This window comes from Plecotus auritus (assembly GCF_963455305.1).
Source record: "Plecotus auritus genome assembly, chromosome: 12".
Classification (NCBI taxonomy): domain Eukaryota; kingdom Metazoa; phylum Chordata; class Mammalia; order Chiroptera; family Vespertilionidae; genus Plecotus; species Plecotus auritus.
This window is the reverse complement of record NC_137778.1, coordinates 25,103,402-25,129,724: the sequence shown is the minus strand read 5'-3', so window position 1 is coordinate 25,129,724 and position 26,323 is coordinate 25,103,402. Positions and strand designations below refer to the sequence as shown.

Here is a 26,323-nt window from a genome sequence, read left to right as displayed (position 1 = left end):
GTCACCTTTATTGGAGGTTATTAATATCGTGAATACATTTCTGTTCAGTGCCTTGTGAGTTGTACCTGGTAGTGCTGTATTTTGTGCCTTTAAATCAACCCAGGAGAGAGAGAACTACATAACCAGACACCCAGAGAAGAGAGACCATGGGGAGACAAAGAAGCAGCCCGCATATGAAAGAAAAGCAGGCATCACCAGAAAAGGAAGTAAACGAAATGGAGGCAAGCAACCTTCCAGAAAAAGAATTCAGAGAAATGGTCATAAGGTGGCTGAAAAGAATGGAAGACAAATTCGACAATATGAGCAAGAACCAAGAGGAAATGAAGAAGAACCAAGAAGAAATGAAAAATGACATCGCTGCTGTAAAGAACTCAATAGAAAGCATCAAGAGTAGACTAGAAGAAGCAGAAGACCGCATCAGTGAGCTAGAAGACAAGATGGAAAAAAATACCCAAGAAAAGCAACTTCTAGAAAAAAAAATTAAAAGGCAGGAGGAGAGTCTAAGGGAACTTTGGGACAACACGAAACAAAACAACATCCGCATAATAGGGGTTCCAGAAGGAAAGGAAGCTGAGCAAGGAATAGAAAACCTCTTTGAAGAAATAATGACAGAAAATTTCCCAGATATAGGGAAGAAAAAACCCACACAAATCCAAGAAGCTCACAGAGTCCCAAGCAAAATGAACCCCAAAAGACCGACGCCAAGGCACATTATAATTAAATTGGCAAACACCAACGACAAAGTAAGAATCTTAAAAGCAGCAAGAGAGAGACAGAAAGTTACATACAAAGGAACCCCCATCAGACTAGCAACTGATTTCTCAACAGAAACTCATCAGGCCAGAAGGGAATGGAATGAAATATACAAAGTCATGCAAAGGAAGGGGCTGAATCCAAGAATACTGTACCCAGCAAGGCTGTCAATCAAAATTGAAGGTGAAATCAGGAGCTTCACAGACAAAAAAGGACTAAGGGAATTTATTACCACCAAACCAGCAATGCAAGAAATGCTAAAGGGTCTACTGTAAAAAAAAAAAAAAAAAAAAGAAAGAAAGAAACAGGAAGCGAAGAAGGAACACAGGGGTAAAGAATAGGAATGGCGACAAATAAGTACCTATCAATAATAACTTTAAATGTAAATGGATTAAATGCCCCAATCAAAAGACATAGGGTAACAGATTGGATAAGAAAACACGACCCATATATCTGCTGTCTACAAGAAACCCACCTCAGAAAAAAAGACGCACACAGACTGAGGGTGAAGGGATGGAAAAAGGTTTTCCAGGCAAATGGAACTGAAAAAAAAGCTGGGGTAGCAATACTTATTTCTGACAAATTAGATCTCAAACTGAAGGACATAACAAGAGATAAGGAAGGCCATTTCATAATACTAAAGGGAGCAATCCAACAAGAAGAAATAACTCTGGTAAACATATATGCACCCAATACAGGAGCACCCAAATACATAAAAAAACTCCTGGAGGATATTAAGGGAGACATTGACAGCAATACAATCATAGTAGGAGACTTTAATACCCCACTATCACCATTGGACAAATCCTCTAAACAAAACATCAGCAAAGAAACATCAATCCTAAATGACTCACTAGACCAGATGGAATTAATTGACATCTTCAGAACATTTCACCCCAAAGCCACAGAATATACATTCTTCTCAAGCGCACATGGGTCATTTTCAAAGATAGACCATATGTTGGGACATAGGCAAAGTCTCTTCAAATTCAAGAAGATAGAAATCATATCAAGCATCTTCTCAGACCACAGTGGCATAAAACTGGAAATCAACTACAATAAAAACAACCCAAAGAAATCAAACACATGGAGACTAAACAGCATGCTACTAAACCATGACTGGGTTACCAGAGAGATCAAAGAAGAAATAAAAAACATCATGACAACAAATGACAATGAAAACACTACAATCCAAAATCTATGGGACACAGCAAAAGCAGTCTTGAGAGGGAAGTTCATAGCTCTACAAGCCTACTGCAAAAAACAAGAAACAGGGGTAATAAATTACCTAACCCAACAACTCAAAGAGTTAGAAAAAGAGCAACAAGAAAAGCCCAGTGTAAGCAGAAGGAAGGAAATAATAAAGATCAGAGCACAGATAAACGACATAGAGACCAAAGAAACAATACAAAAGATCAACAAAACCAAGAGCTGGTTCTTTGAAAGGATAAACAAGATTGATGAACCTCTAGCCAGGCTCACCAAGAAGCAAAGGGAGAGGACCCAAATAAACAAGATCAGAAATGAAAGAGGTGAAATAACAACAGATCCCGCCGAAATACAAAGGATTGTTAAAAAATACTACGAACAACTCTATTCCAACAAACTGGACAACCTGGAGGAAATGGACATATTCCTAGAAAAATATAACCTTCCAAAACTCAATCAGGAAGAATCTAAACAGCTCAACATGCCAGTAACTATGGAAGAAATTGAAGCAGTCATCAAAGAGCTTCCGGCAAACAAAAGCCCGGGGCCAGACGGCTTCACAGGAGAGTTCTACCAAACATTCAAGGAAGAACTAAAACCTATCCTCCTCAGACTATTCCAAAAAATTCAAGAGGAAGGAACACTTCCCAGCTCCTTCTATGAAGCCAGCATCACCCTAATACAAAAACCAGATAAAGACAACACAATGAAGGAGAATTACAGGCCAATATCCCTCATGAATGTAGATGCCAAAATCCTCAATAAAATTCTAGCAAATAGGATCCAGCAGTACATCAGAAAGATCATACACCATGACCAAGTAGGATTTATCCCAGGAATGCAAGGATGGTTCAATATCCGCAAATCAATAAATGTGATACATCACATAAACAAATTGAGAGATAAAAATCACATAGTCATATCAATTGATGCAGAAAAAGCATTTGACAAAATCCAACACCCTTTCTTGATAAAAACTCTCAACAAGGTGGGAATAGAAGGATCATACCTCAACATCATAAAAGCTATATATGATAAACCCACAGCTAACATCATACTCAATGGGCAAAAACTAAAACCATTTCCCCTAAGAACAGGAACAAGACAGGGATGCCCACTCTCACCACTCCTGTTTGACATAGTACTGGAAGTATTAGCCACTGCAATTAGACAAGAAGAAGAAATAAAAGGCATCCAAATTGGAAAAGAAGAAGTAAAGCTGTCCTTATTTGCAGATGACATGATATTGTACATAAAAAACCCGAAAGACTCCATCAAAAAACTAACAGACTTAATAAATGAATTCGGCAATGTAGCAGGATACAAAATTAACACCAAGAAATCTATGGCATTTCTATACACCAACAATGAACTTACAGAAAGAGAGACTAAAAAAGCAATCCCATTTTCCATCGCACCAAAAAAATTAAGATACTTAGGAATAAACCTAACCAAGGAGGTAAAAGACCTATATGCGGAAAACTACAGGACACTGAAAAAAGAGATAGAGGAAGATGTAAACAGATGGAAGAACATACCATGTTCATGGATTGGTAGAATCAACATCATTAAAATGTCCATACTACCCAAAGCAATCTATAGATTCAATGCACTCCCCATTAAAATACCAACGGCGTATTTCACAGACCTAGAAAGAACTCTCCAAAAATTCATCTGGAATAAAAAAAGACCCCGAATAGCCACAGCAATCCTGAGAAAGAAGAATAAAGTAGGAGGGATCTCAATACCAGATTTCAAGCTGTATTACAAAGCCACTGTCCTCAAAACAGCCTGGTACTGGCACAAGAACAGACATATAGATCAATGGAACAGAATAGAGAATCCAGATATCGACCCAAACCAATATGCGCATTTAATATTTGACAAAGGAGGCATGAGCATACAATGGAGTCAAGACAGTCTCTTTAATAAATGGTGTTGGGAAAATTGGACAGATACATGCAAAAAAATGAAACTAGATCACCAACTTACACCATACACAAAAATAAACTCAAAATGGGTACAGGACTTAAATATAAGACGGGAAACCATAAAAATACTAGAGGAATCCACAGGCAGCAAAATCTCAGACATATGCCAAAAGAACTTTTTCAGTGATACTGCCCCTAGGGTAATGGAAGCCAAACAGAAAATAAACAAATGGGACTACATCAAAATAAAAAGCTTTTGCACAGCAAAAGAAACCATCCACAAAACAACAAGAAACCCCACTGTATGGGAGAACATATTTGCAAATGGTATCACTGATAAAGGTTTAATTTCCAACATCTACAGGCAGCTTATACAACTTAATAAAAGGAAGATAAATGATCCAATAAAAAAATGGGCAACGGACCTAAATAGAAGCTTTTCGAAAGAAGACAGAAGGAAGGCCAAGAGACACATGAAAACATGCTCAAAGTCACTAATTATCCGAGAGATGCAAATCAAAACAACAATGCGATACCATCTCACACCTGTCAGAATGGCTATCATCAACAAATCAACAAACGACAAGTGTTGGCGAGGATGCGGAGAAAAAGGAACCCTCGTGCACTGCTGGTGGGAATGCAGACTGGTGCAGCCACTGTGGAGAACAGTATGGAGTTTCCTCAAAAAACTGAAAATGGAACTCCCATTTGACCCAGTAATCCCACTCCTAGGAATATATCCTAAGAAACCAGAAACACCAACCAGAAAGGATATATGCACCCCTATGTTCATAGCAGCACAATTTACAATAGCTAAGATTTGGAAACAGCCTAAATGCCCATCAGCAGATGACTGGATCAGAAAACTATGGTACATCTACACAATGGAATACTATGCTGCCGTAAAAAAGAAGGAATTACTACCATTTGAAGGCACTTGGATGGAATTAGAGAACATTATGCTAAGTGAAATAAGCCAGTCAATGAAAGAAAAATACCACATGATCCCACTCATTTGGGGATAATGAAAAACATTATAAACTGATGAACAAAAAGATAGTTACAGAGGCAGTAAAGCATCAAACAGACTGTCAAATTACAGTGGTAAGGTTAGGGAGAGGTGGGGGAAATAAGAGATCAACTGAAGGACTTATATGCATGTATATAAGAGTAACCAACGGATGCAAAACATTGGGGGGTGAGGGCATATATGGGAGTGGGGTGGGGGTCGGGGGCAATGATAAGATATGTACACATATAATACCTTAATAAAAATTTGAAAAAAAAAAAAAAAAAAAAAAAATAAAATAAAATCAAAAACGCTTTTATTTCCTCATTTTATGAATGAGAAAACCAAGGGTGAGACAGTTTAAGTAATTTGCTCACGTCACACAGCTGGTATGTGGCAGAGTCAGGTATGAAACCAGGTTATTCTGAACCCTGGAGCCCCTGTGTTGACGGTTATACCATGTGTCCTTCCTCTAATGACATAGATGGTGGCTAGAAAGGTAGAGGCGTTGTAGACTTTAATGACTGCCCTTGGCCTACAGACAGTATATTCCAAATTTGCTGACCTGTTATTTGAAACCTGCTCAAATCTTCCTTTGAAACCTTATCTCCTTACTGTACCCAGCATCAGTTCATCACTTTGGCCAGCCCAAGTTAGTTTTCCCTATAAAAAATTATTTCAGCCCTAGCTGGTTTCACTCAGTGGATAGAGCACCAGCCTGTGGACTGAATGGTCCCAGGTTCAATTCTGGGCAAGGGCACGTGCCCAGGTTGCGGGCTCAATCCCTGGTGGGGGGCGTGCAAGAGGCTGCCGATCAATGATTCTCTCTCATCATTGATATTTCTCTCTCTCTCCCCCTCTCCCTTCCTTTCTGAAATCAATAAAAGTATATTTAAAAAAAAAGAATCATGTCATCTGCAAAAACTGATGATTTAAAAAAAATGTATTTCACTTGGCCTGTTTAAACCCAATCCATCTTTTCCATGAAGACTTTTCTGTCTGCAGAGTCTTCATTCTGTTACAGTCCCCCGATCACTGCTTATTGCATTCCTTGGCAGACGTGGTGTATTGTATTGTGTGAGCTGTGTGTATGTGGAGGAGAAACCAGTATTTCAGAAACTGTGGTGTCTGGCATGTGCTGATTCTCAGTATATGTTTGCTTACTTCCTTTCTCATCCATCAGTGAAGGGGGGTATGTGCTTTGGAGCCAGACATACCTGTTTTTTAATTCTATCAACTCCATTTCTAGCTGTAAGAATTGAATCAAATCACTAAGCTCCTCCACACTTTAGTTACCACGTGCATAAAATGGATAATTATAGTACCTAGCTCATTGACTTGTGATGATTAAATGAGATTCTATGTCTAGGATAGTGAATGCTTACTAAAGATTATTGTCATTATAAAAGAATTTTTAGTATATATTAGTCATTATGTTACTATATTACAAATATTACAAAGGTACCCCTTATGTACATAAAAGGCATTCATAGTAAATTCTGTTTTTTTAATTGAGATATAATTCACATACCATGAAACTCATCAAGTTTTAACTGCAGGATTTTCGCTGAGTCCACCACTGCAAGCTGCCATTTACGACCTGCTGCAGGGACCTGAGGGCCCACTGCAAAGGGAAGTGTTCCAGCTGGACTTACCAGCCCTGCAGAGAGAACTTGAGATACATGAACGCTTGAATGAAAACTAGTTCACATTGTTTTGCTGTTCCCTAAACCTGCCTTCTGATCTTGTGAAAAAAATGATTCTAAAATATCATCTACATGGTTTGATTTGGTTGTTACTAAAACTTTTTTTTTTTAATGATTGAATGCTTTAGAAATTAGGTAGTTATTTGAAATTACAATTCAGCTGTTTATTGTGTTCACAATGAGACATTACTTTGTATTTTTAGATGTGTTGAAAACCATCCTCATTTTGGGTGATAGCAAATATCAGTGAGTATGTAGCAGCCCTTGAAACCCTTATGTTTAATTAGGTAAAGTTTAAGCAGATGTGTTGTGTTTAAAAACAAAATTTAACTGAGTGAATTTTAAAGATCTTATTGGCTTTATTGAAGGTTTCATGAATCGGACAGCATCCAGCCTGGCAGATAGAAGGGAGCAGGACAAGGAGGATATACTAGGCAAAAAAAGCAGATTGGCTATTGCCAAAGTCACTTTCCTTAGAGGTCTGTTAGGAAGATGACCTAACTAGTGCTGATCAGGTGATTCCTGATTGACTAGTTTAATTTCCATTTCTGGGAGGGATGAGTCTTTAATGAAGTCTCTGGTGACATGGGGGTGGGGCTTACTGTAAGTGCCTCCATTTTGGGCCCAATTGTCTTGTTTTTAACAGTTGATGATGGATTTAGAGTTACAAATGAGGTAAAAGTTGAACTGTGAAAGAGTTGCAGTTACTCTTTCAGGGTCTGGAATCTACCTCACCCTCATTCTTTGTAGTGACATGCAAATGAGGAAGTAAGATACCTAGTATAACTGTTAGTATTTATGTTCCACTGGTTTTTCTTAGTTTAACCTCAGGGAATTTTTTTTTTTTTTTTTAGGAATTTGTTTTTTTCTGAGGTTTTGAATTTGCCTAGCAATTGCTAGGAAAGATAGAAAAGATAATGAGCTGAATGGCTGGAATTTGACATCAGAATAATGGTTTTCTTTACTTACCTTTTCATGATTTTAAAGAGAACTAAGATTTCACTTATCTTTTACTGTTGCCTTTTTTCCCCCTTTGTACAAACTCAGTGTGTGTTATTGGACTATTCTGAAATTCAAAATATTCTGAAAAGCTTTCTTCTATTGATACTTACTTCTATGGTTTCTTATTCTCATTTTATTTTATCTTCGGGTTTTATAATGTGCACTTCTAAGTGTAAATAGAAACCTACTTGAAATAATTGGTTTTCTGTGATTAACAAGGTACTTGCAGAGTTTTGTTTTTCTTATTGTTCTTTATCTCTCTGTTGATACCATGAACATTTTGTCCATGATCTCTTAATACTGAGTCATTTATACTTCATGACTGTTTATATTGAAATAGTTAGGAAGATGTGTAAAGATGGTAATGCGTGATGATGTTGGCTCTCGGTTCTTGAGTTCAGCAAAGAATTCAGAGCCAAGAACTCTAGCACAAGATTATTTAGTATGCAAAACAAAAGTATACTCAAAGAAAAGATTCAAGTGGGCTGCTCAGAGAGCTGTCTTGGCCTTTTAGAAAGAAAGTCACAGAGGCAGAAGAAGTGAGCCAGTTGGGCTGTGTTGACTCAGGAAACAATCTAGGGAGGCAAAGATGAGCCATTGCAAGCAGGTTTAGGGGGTAGCCCAGGATGTGTAGCTGCTGTCCATTGCTCCCCTGGTTGTGAGTTTCTTGTATTCCCTTAGAGCGTAGGAGAAAGAAAGCAAAGATACACACCTGAAGAAAGAAGACTGGGGCGTTGGGGTGTGCTCCAGAGCAGTGGTCACCAACCGGTGGTCCACAGACCACTGGTGGTCCAAGAGCTTCGAAAGGTTGGCAACCGCTGTTCTAGATAGAGAGCACGCATATACTTGGTCCTTAGTCTTAAGGGTTTTTAATCTGTTTTCTAAAGGCAGAAATTTTAGTGGCTGTCTCAGGGGAGGATCTCAATGGAGTATTCATCTGGTTTCCAGGTGTGCCCTTTAATATGCTGACTCATCAAAATGAGCATATCAGGTCAGGATTAATTGGTGCTAGGGTAGGGAGTCATTGGTCGTTGCATCTGGTCCTGAAGCCAGGCATGGCATAGCTTCATCTGGTTTTGCTGCTTTTCTGGGCCTGAGCTGAAACACAACTGAAGCATAAATGTTATCTCTAGTTGACCAAATCTCTGTCTCTGTGGTTAACAGACCCCTAAAGTTACTCGATATTGATCACAACCTCATTGTCCTGAGGCTTAATGCTTAAGGGAATGGTAGTATAAGAGAAAAGGAGGCAGGTGAGTCAGGGTGTTGGATGAGGCCAGTTTGAATCAGCCATCTGTCTCAGTTTCCCCATTCCACTTGCCAAGGAATTTTCCTGGCTTCTTACTGTCCTGCCTCAATTAGACAAGGGCCACTCGGGAAGAATGAGCAGTCTCTACAGGGCTCCACCTGTCCCTGTGGGGGACTCAGAAGACTTTTCTGCCTTCTAGACTATATTTCTGTCGTGGCAGCTTTGTCTTCTTTTCCTTCCCATCCTGATTTTATGGTTGTTTTGATCTGAATGTTCAACAAATAGAACCTGAGGCATGGGAAAAGGTCCTTTACAGCCACTCTTGCGAGGTGAGATAATTTTTTAATTTGCGTTTTTGTTGTTTTTTAATGTATTTGCTGCTTTGACTGGTGGATAACAAAATACTACTTTGAAACTGCTTTGCTTTGCCGCATTTGGGGAGACTAAATATAGAAAAATATGCACATCTTATTCATGTTTTTCTTGTTTCCAAATCTGACACTTGAGGATAAATAGGTTTTCTCTGAAGGCCAGAGGTGGTTTATCAGACTCATACTCATCCAGTATGACCCAGGTATGGTTCTGTTAAAAATAATTATAGAAAAATGATTGGAACAAAATCAGCTACCTGAGTAAACTCTTTCCATGGGAAAATCTTAAAACAGCACTTAAAAATCACTAGAGATTTCCTTCATTAAAATTTTAACTTAATGAGATCCAGAGGCTTTTGAGAATTATTTTATAGCTGGTTTGGCCTCTGAATAGAAAGACTGTAAAGATTAACTAATAAAAAGTGTAACAACTTCAATTGAGTCCTCTTTTATAAAGAAAAGAGTATTATCAGAAGATTGCATTTGTTGAGACATATTATGGCATCTCTGGGGAGTCTCTTTTAACATCTTGGATTAATGTTACCCTTTGATTTTATTCTGATAGAGACTGAAAAGGTATTTCCACCTTCAAATTGCCTAAGAAGCCTATTTAGTGGAGGGAAATTGGGCACATTGCTCTTGACTCTTTCTGAGCAGGTGAAAACCTCTAATCTCTTGGATCCCTCTCATTTGCATGACCACGGGGAAACTGAAACCTAGGGAGGTTGCCCTGGGACAGACAGCGAGCCTAGCTCTTGCTTGAACTGGGGACCATATATTGGTTAGCACTGATGCCAGTGTTTGTCTGCTGCCCCTTTGATATACAATCCTCTCCAGGTAAATTTTAGCAGCAAATGGTGTTGTGGGCACTGCACCCTGGATCTCAGATAATTACTACCCCTCCCCGCCTCCCCCCCCCCCCCAGCCCTTTTTAGTGGAGTCACTTGGTGTGAAGTAGATGACTACAGAAACAACAGGGGAGATCAGTGAGCCAAAGTTCTCCCGGGAAAGGCAAAAAAGTAAAAGTGTCTTGCCAGGGAGCTCGGGACTGTGTGTAAACATGACTATATGAAGACCACTGAAGTTTGGGAGGGGGTTGTAGCTGGTATTTCTGAGGCTGCAGAAATGTTTTTAGGAAAGGAAAACAGGCAGTACAAAGACAGTTTTTAAAATCATCAGTTTTCAGAAGCTATGCTTTTTGTGGGGACCACAATATACATTTCATTGCCTAAGAAAGGAAGCATTTGAATTTCCTTTGCATATTCTGAAAGTGAAGTATGGTGGGACAATAAAGGATGCAAAGCAATCTTAAGGAGTCCTTGCTCTAGAAAATGTGTGCACTGTGGCTGTGATGGAGGACCTCTGGGATTAAGGAATGAAATGCTCTTAATCTAGTCCTGTGGATAATTAAAAAAAATCTCCTTTTGAAAAATGCCTAATTATTTACCTAAAAACCTTGTGAAATTCTAAAAGGACTGAAATATTTGTAGTTGTTAGTTTCTGTTTGTTTATGTAATTTAAAAACTATCTTTACAACCTTTGATTATGTTTTTAAAAATATTTTGCCCTCTTATAGCCCTGATTCCCTCAATGTCTTACGCTTAATACACCATACCTAGGCTATTTGATACTGTTTTCCTGGCCCCTTTTTTTTCTTGGATTATGAGTGCTCTTCTTAAGCAGGATCACCTACTGTTACACTAATGCGCTCTCCAGGGCACATTGACAACTGCTTAGGTGAGGTTATAATTCTTGTTTGCCCCTGGGCGGTTGCCAGCAGGGAGTAGGGCATTGTGGGAAGTAGTTTCTTTACCTTCGACAACAGGTGTCTTTGTCAGTGCACCTTATTCAGATACCAGTGTGGAAGCACTGAGACCAGTGTGGAAGCACTGAGTCACTGTAGCAAAGAAAAGTAGGAGAGCAAGAGGGATTGATTGCTTTCCCATCTGGAAAATGGTCTGCAAGATAATGGGAAATCTTCTGATGCACGAAGAGATTTGCAGAATATTTTAACGTGCTTCTGAAAAGATAAAAAGGAATTCGAAAGGTATGAGCTGCCGGGATGCCTTAGAACATCTTGTCTCCTGACTATCATTTAATTTTTACCTGGTTAGTCAGCGTTAAGATAAATGTGCTGGAAAGATTTTTAACGAAAATAATGCTTAAAAGACAAAGCTGCATTGTAGGAAAAAATAGGAAGTAAAAATGCTTTACCGGTTCCAACTAGCGTCAAACGCAGTTGGAAGTTGTTTTAATCTTGAGGATTTATGTAAAGTATTGCATTTTCTGTTTAAATAAGCCTGTTAGACTTGCTTCTGTTTCCTAGCAATAAGTTGCTCCCCCCCCCGCCCCTTTCATTGGTGTGTATTTAATCTCGAATGCTATAGCAGTTGCAAAACTCTCCTAATCGTATTTAAATGGAACACGGTACATGCTAATCTAGGTGAAGATACTTCAGGAAAACTGGGGAAAATAGATACTATAAATTTCATTCTATGTTTTGTTTTCTGAAAAGCAAATAAACTTAAACAACATAACACTGCTATCAGTAATTAGGACAAAAAATTGCAACCAGTGTTTGTATTTGATTGTAGAAAAGCATTGCCAAATTGATTTCTAAATCTAGCAAATAATGTTTCTCATTGCATTGCAGTGTCATAATCTATAAACAGCAGAGACGATAATAGCTTAATTATAAATATTGGAAAAATTTGAAGGAGCTTTGTCCTCCCCCTTTATTTACTTAATGCTTTTTCCATGAAATTAGCATACATTATACTTCCTGGTAATTTAGGCAGCCTTGTGATGATAGTCACAGGCAGCTTTTGGATTTTCTTCTGGGCACATTGAGGTTCATTTACAGTTGCCCAGCTGTACTTAAACACTTTGGCGGAGGCACCAACGGTTCTGGCTATCTGCTGATTTGGATAATTAAGAGAAAGCTCTGAGCTTAAACATAAAAGATGAAGAGAACTTTTTCTGGTGGGAGAAAAGCAGTCAGTTTAGAAATAAGACCCTTGTGCTGCTTTCTGAATAACAACAGAAAACTGAGTTCTCCAAATCAAGAATTCTGTTTCAAATGTTTGTGTTGTTATTATGGTAGAAAGGAATATGATTATTAATTGCTATTGCATTCCCTGTTTCATTTTTATGTTTTGGTACTTTTTTTTTTTTTTAACAGAATACTCAGAGGGGAAAAAGGATCTCTCTTTTTTTTTCATACTTAGGGAGATAATTAACTACACCAAGAATGCTAGACATTCTGAAACACTAAAGGTCACCATCTATTTATTTCCTATAAGTGTGAAGAAATAAGCAGGAAGAAAATCCACTTATCCTCCAAGAAGAAGAATCTTGACATAAATAACACTGAAGAAGATAAACTTTTTAAAAGTTCTAATTACCAAGAACATAATATAAATCCATTAAAAAACTTTTTTCCTTTAGGATATTTTCAGTTAGGAAACACCTTAATTTCTCTTTTTTTGAAGTTTAAAGAAGATTTCCGAAAAGTGAATTTTTCTGCGTCTGCATTAAGAATGCAGAAGGTGTTTACCGCGTATACTTCCTCCGTAGATAAGAGACCTCCCTTGGTTTTCTGCTGGGGGTGAATTGCTAGACAAGCCTGTGAGAGCAGCTGCTGTTTTTCCCCCTTTTATTCCTTCTGGGCTTTTGACACCACCCCCTGCAACTCAGGTGGGTGTGTGCATTGGCACTGAGCTGCCGTAGGATTTTTCCTTGGACAGCGTGGTCTGGAGTTGAGCAGCAGCTGCTGCGTGGAAAGTCAGCTGGCAAGATGATGGAAGAAATCTCCATTATGGTAGCCTATGACGCCCACGTTTTCAGCCAGTTGCACGATGAAGACTTCCTCACTAGTCTGGTGGCCATCAGCAAGCCCCGGTCTATGGTAGGTGGTGCCTCGCACACGGCTCTGGGGCTGGCTTTTTCTTTTCTGATATGATAGTTGTACTTCTACAGCAATTGGGGCATAGCTTCCTGGGGATTAAAATTAAAGTATTGCTCTTGGCTTTGTGTTACAGGCCACAGCAAGGGCTACAGGTTTTCAAAGATTTATTTACATAACTAAGCACTGTTATACCTTAGCAGTACATTTCAAGTGTCTGAGGAGTAAAACTTAGATTAATTAATGCTTTTATACTCTGTGAGGTTGATGTTGTCACTTTGTCCCACATATATTTGCCTTCTATGAATACATACGATTATTAGAGCTAACTTCATTTGCACACAAATAATTCAGTCTTTTTGAAGTGGAACATTTTTACCATGAGCCATAACATTGACACTGAGAATTGAACTGGTATTTAAAAATCAAATAACTTGCAGAATCTTTACAGTATGACTAAGAACTATTATGAAAATGACGTCTAGTATAACCTTAGATTGAACTTAATATTTTGTTATTTTTACCGTTGTCCAAGTGTCTTAATAGTGTGCCTATCCTGGCAGAATAGAAAAATGAAGTTCTTGCAAATAAATGTTTGTTGTTTCTTCTCTGTAGATACCATTCTTATAATGGCTACTGAGTTTAAGATATCAGAGATTCAGTACCTTTTAAACAAGCTTTCCTTACTATTGTTGTCATAACTTCTTATTCATTTTTTTAATAGTACTCTTCACAAGCAACAGAATGAAAGAGTATAGTATATCATAACAGTTATCTTACTAGTTTGAAATACTGACTTCCTATTTTAAGGCATATGAGCATTAAACATATAATATGGCAATTTCTTCAAGCAATAAATTGCAATGAAAAATTAAGTGGGACACTCATAGATTGGTTTTAAAAGACTTAAGGGTTATGCAGTTACTGTCCTTGTTTAGATGCTGATTTGAATTATAATAAACATCTATAAGGTAACTGGGGAAAATTTGACCACTAATTAGCTATTTAGAGATATTAAGAAAATCATTTGGGTTTTTTTTGGTGCAATAATTATATGATTATGTTAAAAATGTGGATAAAACTAGGTAACTGTTGATAATTGTTGAAACTGGAAGATGAGTACCTGGGGATTCTCTATACTTTTCACTTTCATAGCTATCTTATAGATGTGTTTTAAAAGAATCAGCTGGCCAAAAGTAATAGCAAAACAACTACAAAACCATGATATACTTCTGAAAGTGTTCATTGTTAGAAACATCTGGCCTACTTTGCATTCTTTTCCTACTTAAGATACATAATCTACTTTTATAATTATACTAGAGGCCGGGTGCATGAAAATTCATGCACTGGAGGGGGGGGGGTCCCTCAGCCCGGCCTGCCCCCTCTCACAGACTGGCCCCTCTCACAGTCCGGGAGCCCTCAGAGGTGGGAGGTGACCTGGGGATCAGGGGAAGGCGATGCTCCATCACACCTCTGCTGCTGCCACTGCCAGCAGCGCAAGCCTCAGCCAGCCCTGGTTACTTGAGCCTTGGGCGGCTGGGCATCTGCCATCCGAGGCTTGCCTGTGCCTTGGGCCGGCCCTGAGTGGCTGGGCAGCTGACATCTGAGGCTTGCCTGTGCTTCAGGCCGGCCCTGGGCAGCTGGGGGGCTGAGGGTACTGGGGGACTCCAGAGGCAGGCGCGCGGAGCGGCCAGGCCTACCTGGGGGCAAGCCCGGCCTTGCTGCTCTCCTGCCGCCCTGGCAGGGCTGAGGGGACTGGGCACCGCCATCTTGTGGCTGTGTGCGCTTCCATCTTTGAGGGCGTGACAGTCAATTAGCATATTCCCTCCTTATTGGCTGTGGGCGCCGCCATCTTTGAGGGTGGGGAAGCAATTAGCATATTCCCTCCTTATTGGCTGTGGGTACTGCCATCTTTGTGATGGTGTGAGGTTCAATTAGCATATTATCTCTTTATTAGATACGATGCAATATGTGGAGATTGTTACTAACAACCACAATACCAAGTCAGGATAGGGGAGTCCATGGTTGTGGATAATTTTTAAAACTTCATTTTGTCCATTGATTTCACAATATTCCACCATTAATACTTATCCAGAGAATTCTGAATTCTATTTTATGTTCTTCTGATGGTGTTGTCAAGATCCTCTTATGGGGTCTGAGATGAGTCTTCAAAAACTTGTAGGAATTTTCCAGGCCAAAGGGGAGATGAAATGAAAACAGGGAGAGGTAAAGTGACACAGTGGAGAGGACTGGAGAGGCTGAAGAGGTAGAAAGTGACTGAGTTACAGGGAGCATCCTATGTTCAATTAAGTATAGGACCTTGTGTGGTGTGTGCACACATGCCTGCAAGAGACAGGAAAAGAGAGAAATGAATGAATGAATTAATATTAATGTGTTTACCAGGAAACACTCTTCCATTTGTAGGTGATATGAATATTATATATATATATATATATATATATATATATATATATATACACACACACACACACACACACACACACACACACACACACATATGAATGCTTAAGCTCCCCCAAAGGGGCCTCCTACTCCTAAACCTGGAGCTTATTTGATGTGAAATTTGGCCATTAATATGGAATGCCTCAGAGGCATGTTACACACATAAAATATTCACCTATATGCCAAACCTTTAAATAATCTAGATGTTGGGATGTTCAATTTAATTACACAACTTTCTGGAGACAGTTAATTTTTTTAATCAGATTTGAAATTTAAAAGAGTTGGTGCGTACAGCCTTTGGAGGTGATACTCGGTTTGGGTTCATCTGGAAAGATATTACTAAAATTATGCTAAGATAAAATATTTATTATTTGCCTTTGATTTCATGTTGATTTGTTTTGCTTTGTTTGAGATGAATCCTTTAAATTGTATGAAAAAGATAAATATTCAGATTTTCTAGACTATAAAATAAAGTGCTTCTCTTTCTGACTTATTACTGCATTGTGAAGCAAATGACATTCTTGCTAACATTCAATCCTCTGGGTTTAGGTTAATTATCACAAAGAAGTTGTAGAGCTATTTAGAAGTTTATTTAGTACAGGATTCATTCAATATCTTTCTGTATTTGCACTTTATTTCATAATGTGAGGTATCTTGATTCCTTAAATGGTAAAAATCCCATTAGGTATAGTGGTTTCGGTGTGGAAACTGAATCTTTTCTTGTTCTTAAATAACCCTGTGGCTTTCTGACATTTTTGATGGAGACTCATAGTAAAAAGTACATTTCAAGTCATACACACAAGACTGAAAGAAAATTTGACAAAATAATACTTTCTGTTGCTGCATGTGATGTATTCAGGTTATTTTCTGTTGTATTTAATTGTTTAAAGGCTAGTTATGAGCCACTGAATTGATCTGAGAAATATCTTGATCCACACATTAAAAAAAATGTGGCTATATCCTATTGATTCTTTAAAAATGAATGACAGTGCAAGAAATTCACAGTTCCCTTTATGCAGGTCCCTGTAGACAAGTCACAGATAAGAAAAAGGATAAGGAAGCCAAGCAGAACTTATCTCGTCTTCCAGATCATGCACACTCACACAACATGAGAAATTGCCCAGACCAGTATTGTATTTACTAAGATAAACTAAACTAGACTCACCACTAGCAGAATTTAAGAGCTTTAGAATTCTAGCACGAATAAGTTGGTATATAAGAGGAAAATCCAGTATAGTCAGAATGACTTCGGGGACATGTAGAAAGGTGCCTCATTGGATAGTATTCCTGCCTCCCCTTAAATCCAACGGATTGCTTTTCTTTGGTTCACTAGCTGAAATTATCTGGCTGGCATTTTGAGAAAAAATTGTGGCCTCCTGCCGAAACCGGTTTGGCTCAGTGGATAGAGCGTCGGCCTGCGGACTGAAGGGTTCCAGGTTCGATTCCGGTCAAGGGCATGTACCTGGGTTGCGGGCACATCCCCGGTAGGGGGTGTGCAGGAGGCAGCTGATCAATGTTTCTCTCTCATCGATGTTTCTAACTCTCTATCCCTCTCCCTTCCTCTCTGTAAAAAATCAATAAAATATATTAAAAAAAAAAATTGTGGCCTCCTCCCTCCATCCTTCCCCCTCCCCCTTACCCCCCTATTCTCCACTCTTCCCCCCCATTCTCACCTCCTGTACCCGCCACCCTCCCTGCATCACAAGGATCTTTAAATGCAGCCAGAGCCTCTCACACAGGAGTAATAGCAGCTGAAGGAGAGAGTCCCTGAAGTTTTCCTTCTGACTGTCTGTGTGGAATGGCCAGCATTCTTCTCTATCACCTCCACCATTTCCACTTATTTTCATACCTGATCAGTATAAATAAAGGAAGAAGATCATACCTGTTACAGTTATTACACATTCCAAAGGAAACTTTGAATATGTGTTTAAATTCAAAATATATGATTTAATGTTTTAACAGTGAACAAGCCTAATAACCAATGCATACTTGGTCAAGCTCTAATATTTCAGACTAAATGTTACTGTACTTTACATTCTGAATTAACTTTTTCATCACTAAGGTGGTTAGGAGGGGAACATTGCTTTCTCATGTTTATTAGGAGAGGCCAGTATGTAATATTACAAACACTTTGGGGTTATTACAATGTGCTGTCAAGTAAGAGAGAGAAGCAAAATATTTATGGGAGTGATGTTTGCTATCATAGGATAGAATGAAGTGGAGAGTAATTATTGCTGATTGAACACTGTGGAAGAAGTCTTCAAAAGGTGGTGATGGAAGCATGTAAGTGAGGTTTTGGTTGTTTTTTTGTTTTGTTTTCACTATATTCCCCCACTGAGTCTTGGCTGCTACAGTCAGACAGACAGAAAGTGCAAGGATCCTTTTTCTTGCACCTGCCCTGGAACCTTAGCATGTAAGTGAGGCTTTGAAGGCTGCCCAGGTGCTTGACTCCCATAGAAGGGAGTAGGTCCTTTCTGAGCAGGGGGAACAGCTTGTGCAAAGGCTGAGAGGTTACTATTTGGGGGGTTTTAATGTTACACAGTCCTCAGCTCACATTTTACATCTGCGACTTCCTGGTAAATTACTTAATTCCTCTAAAGTTCACTTTCCTCATCTGAAAAGTGAGGGACATGGAACTACCTTGCTGGGTTACTGTAAGGATTCAGTGAGTCACATATACGAGTAAATAGCACAGAGAAAGAGTTTACTAATTGTCTCCCCTTCTGACAAGGGAAGGGCTATTCAAACTGTTTGGGCAAGGCCTAAAGGAAGGAGTGGGCTGAGTAGATTAGGCACCATATGGATGAAAGAGGAGGGGGGTGGACAACAGAACACGGACTAGCTGGGTTACCCTGGCATATTACTTTAATTAGGCAATCACTATCAGGATATCAGTCCTACAGGAAACTGAAGCCTTCTGCCCTGAAGATGGTACAATGGGTCTTAACGTCACACAATTCCTTAGGTTGAGCCTCAGGGTGGTGGGAAGGCAATGTAAATCAGTAGGAGGGATTTATATGGGCCAAACTATCAGTTGAGTAGATGTGTCCATTACTGCAGCGATAATCTGGCAGTGATGGACAGACAGTGGCCACATTGCCCATGGAAAATAATTTAAAGGACATTACCACAATACAGGAGAAAAGAGTTGACAAGTATCTAGACGTAGGGAATGACAGTGTGAGTTAAGAAATTAGTCCACACATGCTGGCTCTGTTGGTGGATACATACAGTAGTATTACTTAGGAATAAGCAACCACTGATCTACATGAGAAAAGAAAATGATGGGGAGAAGTTGTAAGCTTCCCACCCTATAAAATTGGAAAGATTGTTATTGTGCCAACTTGAACTGGAAAGTTGGATATCAAGAATGGAATCGAGAAAAGATGGCCCATTCTGGCTTTACCATGTTCCACATCTAGAAATGTTTCCTCAGTGTCCCTGTAAGACACTTGGTGTGCAGTGGTTAGAACATTGTCCCTTAACAAAAGCTGTTTACCCGGACTAACATATCTAGATAGCATTGGTAACTGACAGATACCAAAATAGCAGCACTGTGCCAGCAAAGAAAGGGAACTACTGTTTCTCCATTCTATAAATGGGAGATGAGGGTTGAGTGTTGTGAAATTTCTTCCTCCGTCAAATTAAAAAATAAATCCAGAGCAATTCCATGTGCCAGAGATGAGAACAATGAAATCAATACGGTTACTTCTTCACTGGATATACATTTCAAATATTGATTAGAAGAAAACATTATAAAACCAATTACGATTCATTCATATTTTAAAAAATGTTACCTGAACAGTTTTATTCTCATTGTTATTTAGCATGTGCATATTTGGCAGTATTTAATCAATTTCAGTTCAGTACAAGGATCCAACTCTCCCCTCAATTGGGTTATCAGTTCTGATATGAGTTAAGGTTCTTATGGTTTAAGTACTAAAATCTTGAGCTATCTTAAACTAGAAAGGCAGTTTATGATATGGACAAGAAGGTGTGTCCCTTTAAACGCAAGGGCCGGAGTTCAGCTAGGCAGCAGAGCTGGCTGTTACTGGCCAGCATCCAACAGGTCTCTTGCCATCTGATTAACTTCTCTCTTTGCATCTCTAATTTATCTTCCATTCCCCGCGTTCGCTGCTTCTTCATTCCCAGGGCAGAATATGAATGACGTACAGCATTCAGAGTTTCAGCTCTGTCCTCTGCAGAGCGGTAGTTTGCTGCCTCTGAATCACAACTCAGATTCCTTGGGGAGAGTCTGACTGCATGTTAGGTGAGGAGACATGGTGTCGAGTGGAGCAATGATGAGCACAGTTTCTGAAGCCAGACTGGGTCAAATCCCACCTTGCCATCCTCTAGCTCTAGCTCTGAGCTTCATTTCTCTTGTCTATAAAATTGGAATTATATTAGATAGATGCACCTTATAGGATTGTGAGACTTAATCATTAATACATATAAAGCACTTAAGAATACCTAGCACATAGTAAGAGGCATATGTATATTTGTTGATATTATTCCACACTGATTCTTCCTTTACAAAATCTTAAAATAAAAGATTAACTTTGAATAAGACTTTATAAGTAATTCACTATTCAGAAATTATGTAGGTTGTTTTGCTAATAAATTAAACCAGCTTCTATGACAATAATTAGAACTTTTTAAATCCTGTTTCAGATATTGAAAAATAATCTTTCTGTACTTGATTCTGGGGGTGAGGTTGATTTGTAAGTTAATTCAAAATATCTATTTTATGAAAGATTTTATAGGAACAGTTGACATGAAACATATAATATTAAATTTTTATTTTTCTGTTTTACAAAATCATAGCTTGTTTGCCATGGTTGAAAAAAATCTTATTCTAGTTTTTGTTTTATGCCCATGTTTGTATTCAATTTAATAATCAATCAAAAGTACTCTGCCTTTGTGTACTATGGTATCATTTTGGCCCTGGGAATCCAGGTGTGGACAATAAAGACATTAATTCTGAATCTTATATTATTTAGAGGAGAGGTAAGATACAAATAATAGCTAATGATATCACTTACCTACTAGTGCTCAGTGTTATGCAGAGACTTCAAATGGAGTGATGTCATCAAAAGTGATAAATTGAAGGCTCTATGTTGGATAGTCAGTGAGGGCCTCACTGGTGTCATTTAAGATCTGAATGATATCCAAGAGAAAATCAGGAAAAAGAATAGTTTATCTGAGAGAAAGGCCCCAAAGTGGTTACGAGCTTGAGATGTTAACAGAACAGTGTGGTTGGAACACCAGGAGTCAGGTGCCGACAATGGTAAGAAATGAGGCTGGAGAAGTTAGCAGCTGACTGTGATGGAGGGCTCTGTAAGTCAGCAGAAGGCATTTAGGTTTTATTCCTTAGATCAGTGGTCGGCAAACTGCGGCTCGCGAGCTACATGCGGCTCTTTGGCCCCTTGAGTGTGGCTCTTCCACAAAATACCATGGCCTGGGCAAGTCTATTTTGAAGAAGTAGCGTTAGAAGAAGTTTAAGTTTAAAAAATTTGGCTCTGAAAAGAAATTTCAATCATTGTACTGTTGATATTTGGCTCTGTTGACTAATGAGTTTGCCGACCACTGCCTTAGATGATGTCCTTGTAGTTTAAAAAATCTAATGAATCAGATTTTAGGCTTGGTTAACAAAAATTTCAAATGATTAGGTTTCCAAAGAAGGCAGTAATAGTACATTAAAAACTCACTACAGTGCTCAAGCTCAATATGAAATTAAATTGTAGCATTCAGACTCAATACTAGGACTACAAGTTGGCTTATAAACAGGATTCACAACAAAAATAACACTAGCTCTGATCATTTTAATGTCTCTCCGCTGGTTCAGGACATGAAGCATAAAAATACTACATACTAACTAACTTAAACACTTATTTTAACTTAAAACATAAATACATATTTATTATCAACTTTGTTATAGGGCTCCTAATGCTCTTTCTTTGATTAGGAATTCTGACATACATAATGCTTTCCAAGTTCAGCTACTTTAAGAGGGGTAATAAATTAATAAACTTATAAAGAGTATTATTAACTCTAGTCACCGTGCTGTACATTTCACCCCCAGGACTTATTTATAACTGCAAATTTGTACCTGTTGATCCCCTTCACCCATTTTTACCATTCATTCTAATGAACGAATAAAGGAATGAAGGAAGAGAGTGTGGGAAATGAAGATGTTTTCATAAAGATGTGGACACTTTGTTTTAGCATTTTGATTTTTAAACTTTTACAGTTTTACCTTTTGAGTAAGTAGTACATTCACAGGGTTTCAAAGTTTCAGCAAATATAAAATGGTGTTCCATTCATGTTCTGCTCTTTGCTTTTCTCACTTGACAATATGTGTTGGAGATTTTCTGTGTCAGTGCATCAGAGCGTCCTTATTCATTTGACAGCTGCGTAGTATTTCACTATGGATTTCTATAATATGTTTAGCTAACTCCCAATATATGGGTATGTAGGGTTCTTGCCAATATTTTGCTGCTGCAAATCTTGTGCACCTCATCATTTCAGAAATGTGTGTGAGTGTACCTGTAGGTTAAATTCCTCAGAGTGAAATTGCTGGGTTGAAGGGGATTGCATGTGTGATTTTGATAGGTAGGGCCAACTTAAAGGATGCATTATTTTACCCACCAGCAGTGTATGTCTGCGCCCATTCAAAGCTGGAAGATTTGAATAGAATTCTCATGGGGAAAAGAAGAAAAGAAGGGGAATTTTCAGGTGGTCAGGTGGAGGGAAAGTTCCAGAGCAAAAGAATAGCACTTTCAGGGACACAGGGGTGAGAGAGGTAGCAGGTCTGCCTGGCAAGAATGTGGGAGGAAATATACCAGCAGCTGGTGAGAAGAGAGGTTGGGTCATGGAAGGTTTGGTATGCAATGTTAAGGAACTAATGCTTTTAATTCTATAGATGAAGGTTTGAGGAGGGAATTGATATAATAAAGTTGATGAATACATATTACAGAAAAAAATAGCTGTGTGTATCTATTTACTTAAAGTGAAACTTGCCAAATGGGTGTATTTCCTAAAGATCTTGTAACTTAAAGGGTGTTTTTCTCATTAATGACAAATAATGATGATGAAAAATTTGGAAAATACATGTAAATAAAAACTAAAACACAGAAATTACTTATAATTTTACCACTCAGATTCTATCCAAATAACTCCTCTTGTCCTTAAAACAATAAATAATATGTATTAGTTTAGGTAATAAGAAGTGGCTTCCAAAGATGGGATAAACTCCTTGTTAAGGGATTCTTATGATTTCATCTAGGAAAAAAGAAAAGAGAAACTAGTACATATTCCTGCATCAGTCACAGCATACAGCATAATTGTTAATGTAGGGATATACAGTGAAGGCCTTTTCTTGAACATTGGGTGTTTGAAGACATAGAGAATCATTTCATTTTTTATTTTTGTTAAAGGTTTTATTACAAATCTTTCAGATGTTCTGTGTGATGTTTCACTGCCAGGTGCTCCTCTAGTCAGTATCTCAACACTAGCAGCCATACACATGTTGTAAGAATGCTAAGTTTCAGAGAGCTGGACTCCACTGTTCCTACTCAGAAGTCCTCCTGGGAACAATCCTAATGTTATGAATAGCCAACTCATGTATAGGTGTGTGTTTTTTTTAACAGTTTGTGGCAGATCCTTTGCAGGCTGTTCTTTGGGTATAGGATTTGAAAAATATCTCCAAATCACTAATGCCCCGTTTGAATGCATGTATCCTACCATCTCACAAGTGCATTAAAGATACCTTACAATAATTTTCCCTCCTTAACTACATTCCAAGAATTGTAAGTGGGAGGAGAGGAAGGTCCCAAGTGCATTTACTGAGCCGTCTATTAAAATACTGCAAGCGGATAGATCGTGACAATCATTACAGTGATTTAAAATTCAGCATATCTGAGGTGGTGCTAAAACCATGCCTGTGATAAATACTGGAATCAGCAAAATTTCTCTTAATAATTAAAATATGACCTTTGGTTAGAGGGCCAAAAGCTCTGCAGTGCCCTCCAACCTAACAGTCTCACTTAAGTTAATTTCATTCTTTCATGTAAAATAATCATTTTTATTGCTCCTGCCTGAGAGGTGCAAGTTACTTTCTCTCTTAGGTGTTGGCCAAACAGCTTCATTCTTATTAAAGACACAGAAATAATACCTTCCATTTAAAGCATTAATGTCATCTGTAAATGTGTAGTATAATTTGTCATCGACTTGAACTCTTCAAAGATTTAAAAAAAACAAGGTGTCACTTAGCACTCAAGACTGTTACACATTAAAGTTCTTCAGTCACCAGCCTTCTCACCGAGGATAAGAGAGGCTGGAATGGATTTGAATATATTTTTTTCTAAGTAAGAATGGCATGATTGAGCTGGCTGGGCTCACAAGTTCATTTTTCTCCTAAGAAGGACTTTAATCTATTATGTCAGAAGTGAGCACTCTTTATAATCCTTGATGGAAGTGAGTTTAGCACACTGTGTTTGGTGCAAGAGGTTGTTGAGACTGGCCCCAGGGGAGAGAAGAGGTCATTTGTCACATACTTGCCAGAGACAAGGATTTTCTCAACCCTTATCAGGTGAAAAATATGATAGTTATTCTACCGAAAGTGGTCAGATAAGTAAATAGAATAACTGAATGAAAATTATTAATTTCTGTTAATTGGGAATAATAGAAACTGTTCTATGTATTCTCTGCAGACCTGAGAGTAAAGTATTGAAAATATTTTAATGGCTAAACAAATTTGAATTGATACTGGTATCCCACAATAAAACACATTTCACCTCCCTTAATCTTCAAGGGGAAAAAGAAATAAAGACAATCTATATATATATAAAAGCCTGAGCAACCAGACGAACAGATGGTAGCTATGACATGCACTGACCACCAGGGGGCAGACACTCAATGCAGGAGCTGCTCCCTGGTGGTCAGTGCGCTCCCACAGCGGGAGTGTCGCTCAGCTGACAGGCACCAGGCGTTGGGCACATGGCCTCTCCTGCAGACACTCCCCCTGTGTGCCTGAGCTAGGCGGCGGTGGTAGGTGCAGCGGCTGGGATGAGTGGGAGCGGTGCCATGGGCTCTGCTTGGGCTCCTCCCTGGCTCCCTGCCACTTTGCACACTACTAAGTGCTGTGGTGGATCAATGCAGACAGCCACCTGGAGCCCTACGAGCTGGCGGGTAAGGCTGGGTTGCGACAGCGTGGAGGTCCACTGATCCCCACAGGCCGGGGCGAGGGACCCCACTGCTGCACGAATCCGTGCACAGGACCTCTAGTGTAAAATAAAATTGCTTATTCCAGGGTGAAATGAAGGCATTCAGCCTACTCAGTTTTTAAGTATGTAGTTGCTTTTTGTATGCTGAACGTATTTGAACATTACATAAAATCATTATGAATTCATGCTGAAAAGTTTCTCTCTCCTGTGACCTATTTAGACCAAACCTGTAGGACTCAGCCTGCTTCTGGCCTCAGGAGCCTGAGCCCAGCTGTGGCAGGATAACGACTGTGATGACAGCTTGCTGGCATAGTCCTGAGCCACCCTGGGCCAGGTGTCCCTATGGCCCATCTCCTTGTGCAGATTATCAGTCTTCTTCAGCTTTTAGAACTTTCCCATATAACAGTAAAATGTACTTGCTTTGGTGTGTTTGGTACCCTACAAAGGGAAAGATTTAATTTCCTTTTTTTAAAAAAATTATTTTTATTTATTTCAGAGAGGAAGGAGAGGGAAAGAGAGATAGAAACATCAAGGATGAGAGAGAATCATTGATCAGCTTACCTCCTGCATGCTCCCTACTGGGGATCAAGCCTGAAACTAGGGCATGTGCCCTGACCGTGACCTCCTGGTTCATAGGTCGATGCTCAACCACTGAGCTATGCCAGCTGGGCTAATTTCCTTTTTTGATTCAGCACTGATTTCATATTAGATTTGGAGCAAGAATAGGAAATGAAAATAATCACAAATTGAGATGAAAGAGAAGTGACATAATAAGGAACATAAAGAGCAAGGTCCACAAATCCTACAGTGTTATAACCTGGGTTTCATCTTAATAGTATTAAAATAGATACAGATTAAAAAGAATACATTATTTTAAAAATTCAGTTTATTTAACACATTATTCTTTCTTAAACTCATTTAACCACAGCTCTGTGAGGTAGATGCATATGGTCAGGCTTATTTTACAGATGGTCAGGTTGAAGCATGGATTAAGTAACTAGTTCAAGGTCACACTACTGGAAAGTAAGAGTCAGAATTTGAACACAGGTCCCTGGCTCCAGGGCAGTGCTCTTCACCATTTTTCAAATGCATAGCTTTGTGCTTTGTACTTACTCATTAGTTACTGAAGCCAGGATCCCTTTGATTATATGTCTCTTTGATTATCAGAATCCTGAACCTTTTTTACACTTTGGCTGTTTCTGAGGAAGGTGATTAGTTACACATTAAGTCTATAATTAAGATTCCTTAATTTTTGAAGCACGGGTCTTGAAGGAGAGCGATTGTTCTAACGATGATTTGGCACTGTTATCAGATTCTTAACTCACTTTGTTTCAGTTATTTGGGTATTAAGGTATACATGCTCCTCTAAATTCTCAAAGTTCCAGATTTGCCTTATGCCCTATACATGGACAGGGAGCCTGTTCTGTGGCAAGCATACTTATAGTGACTAAGTAAACAAACAGTTCTGTTTGCTTTGAATTTCTCCCACTGTGGAGAAGGCC

At 38.8% G+C, this 26,323-nt stretch overlaps 1 protein-coding gene across 7 annotated transcripts in view; it reads left to right on the top strand.

The window, feature by feature from the left end:
* The window catches only part of RABGAP1L (RAB GTPase activating protein 1 like), a 516,407-nt gene that overhangs the window by 432,102 nt on the left and 57,982 nt on the right, over window positions 1-26,323 (top strand). Inside the window, exon 1 of one of the 7 annotated variants that reach the window (XM_080648359.1) lies at window positions 12,792-13,137. The exons of 5 other annotated variants lie outside the window; for them this stretch is intronic. In XM_080648359.1, the coding sequence (XP_080504485.1) occupies window positions 13,027-13,137 (111 nt within the window). In that variant the 5' untranslated portion in view covers window positions 12,792-13,026. Of the gene's footprint in view, window positions 1-12,791; window positions 13,138-26,323 lie in introns of those variants that run through there. One more of the 7 variants, XM_080648357.1, reaches the window with a different exon arrangement.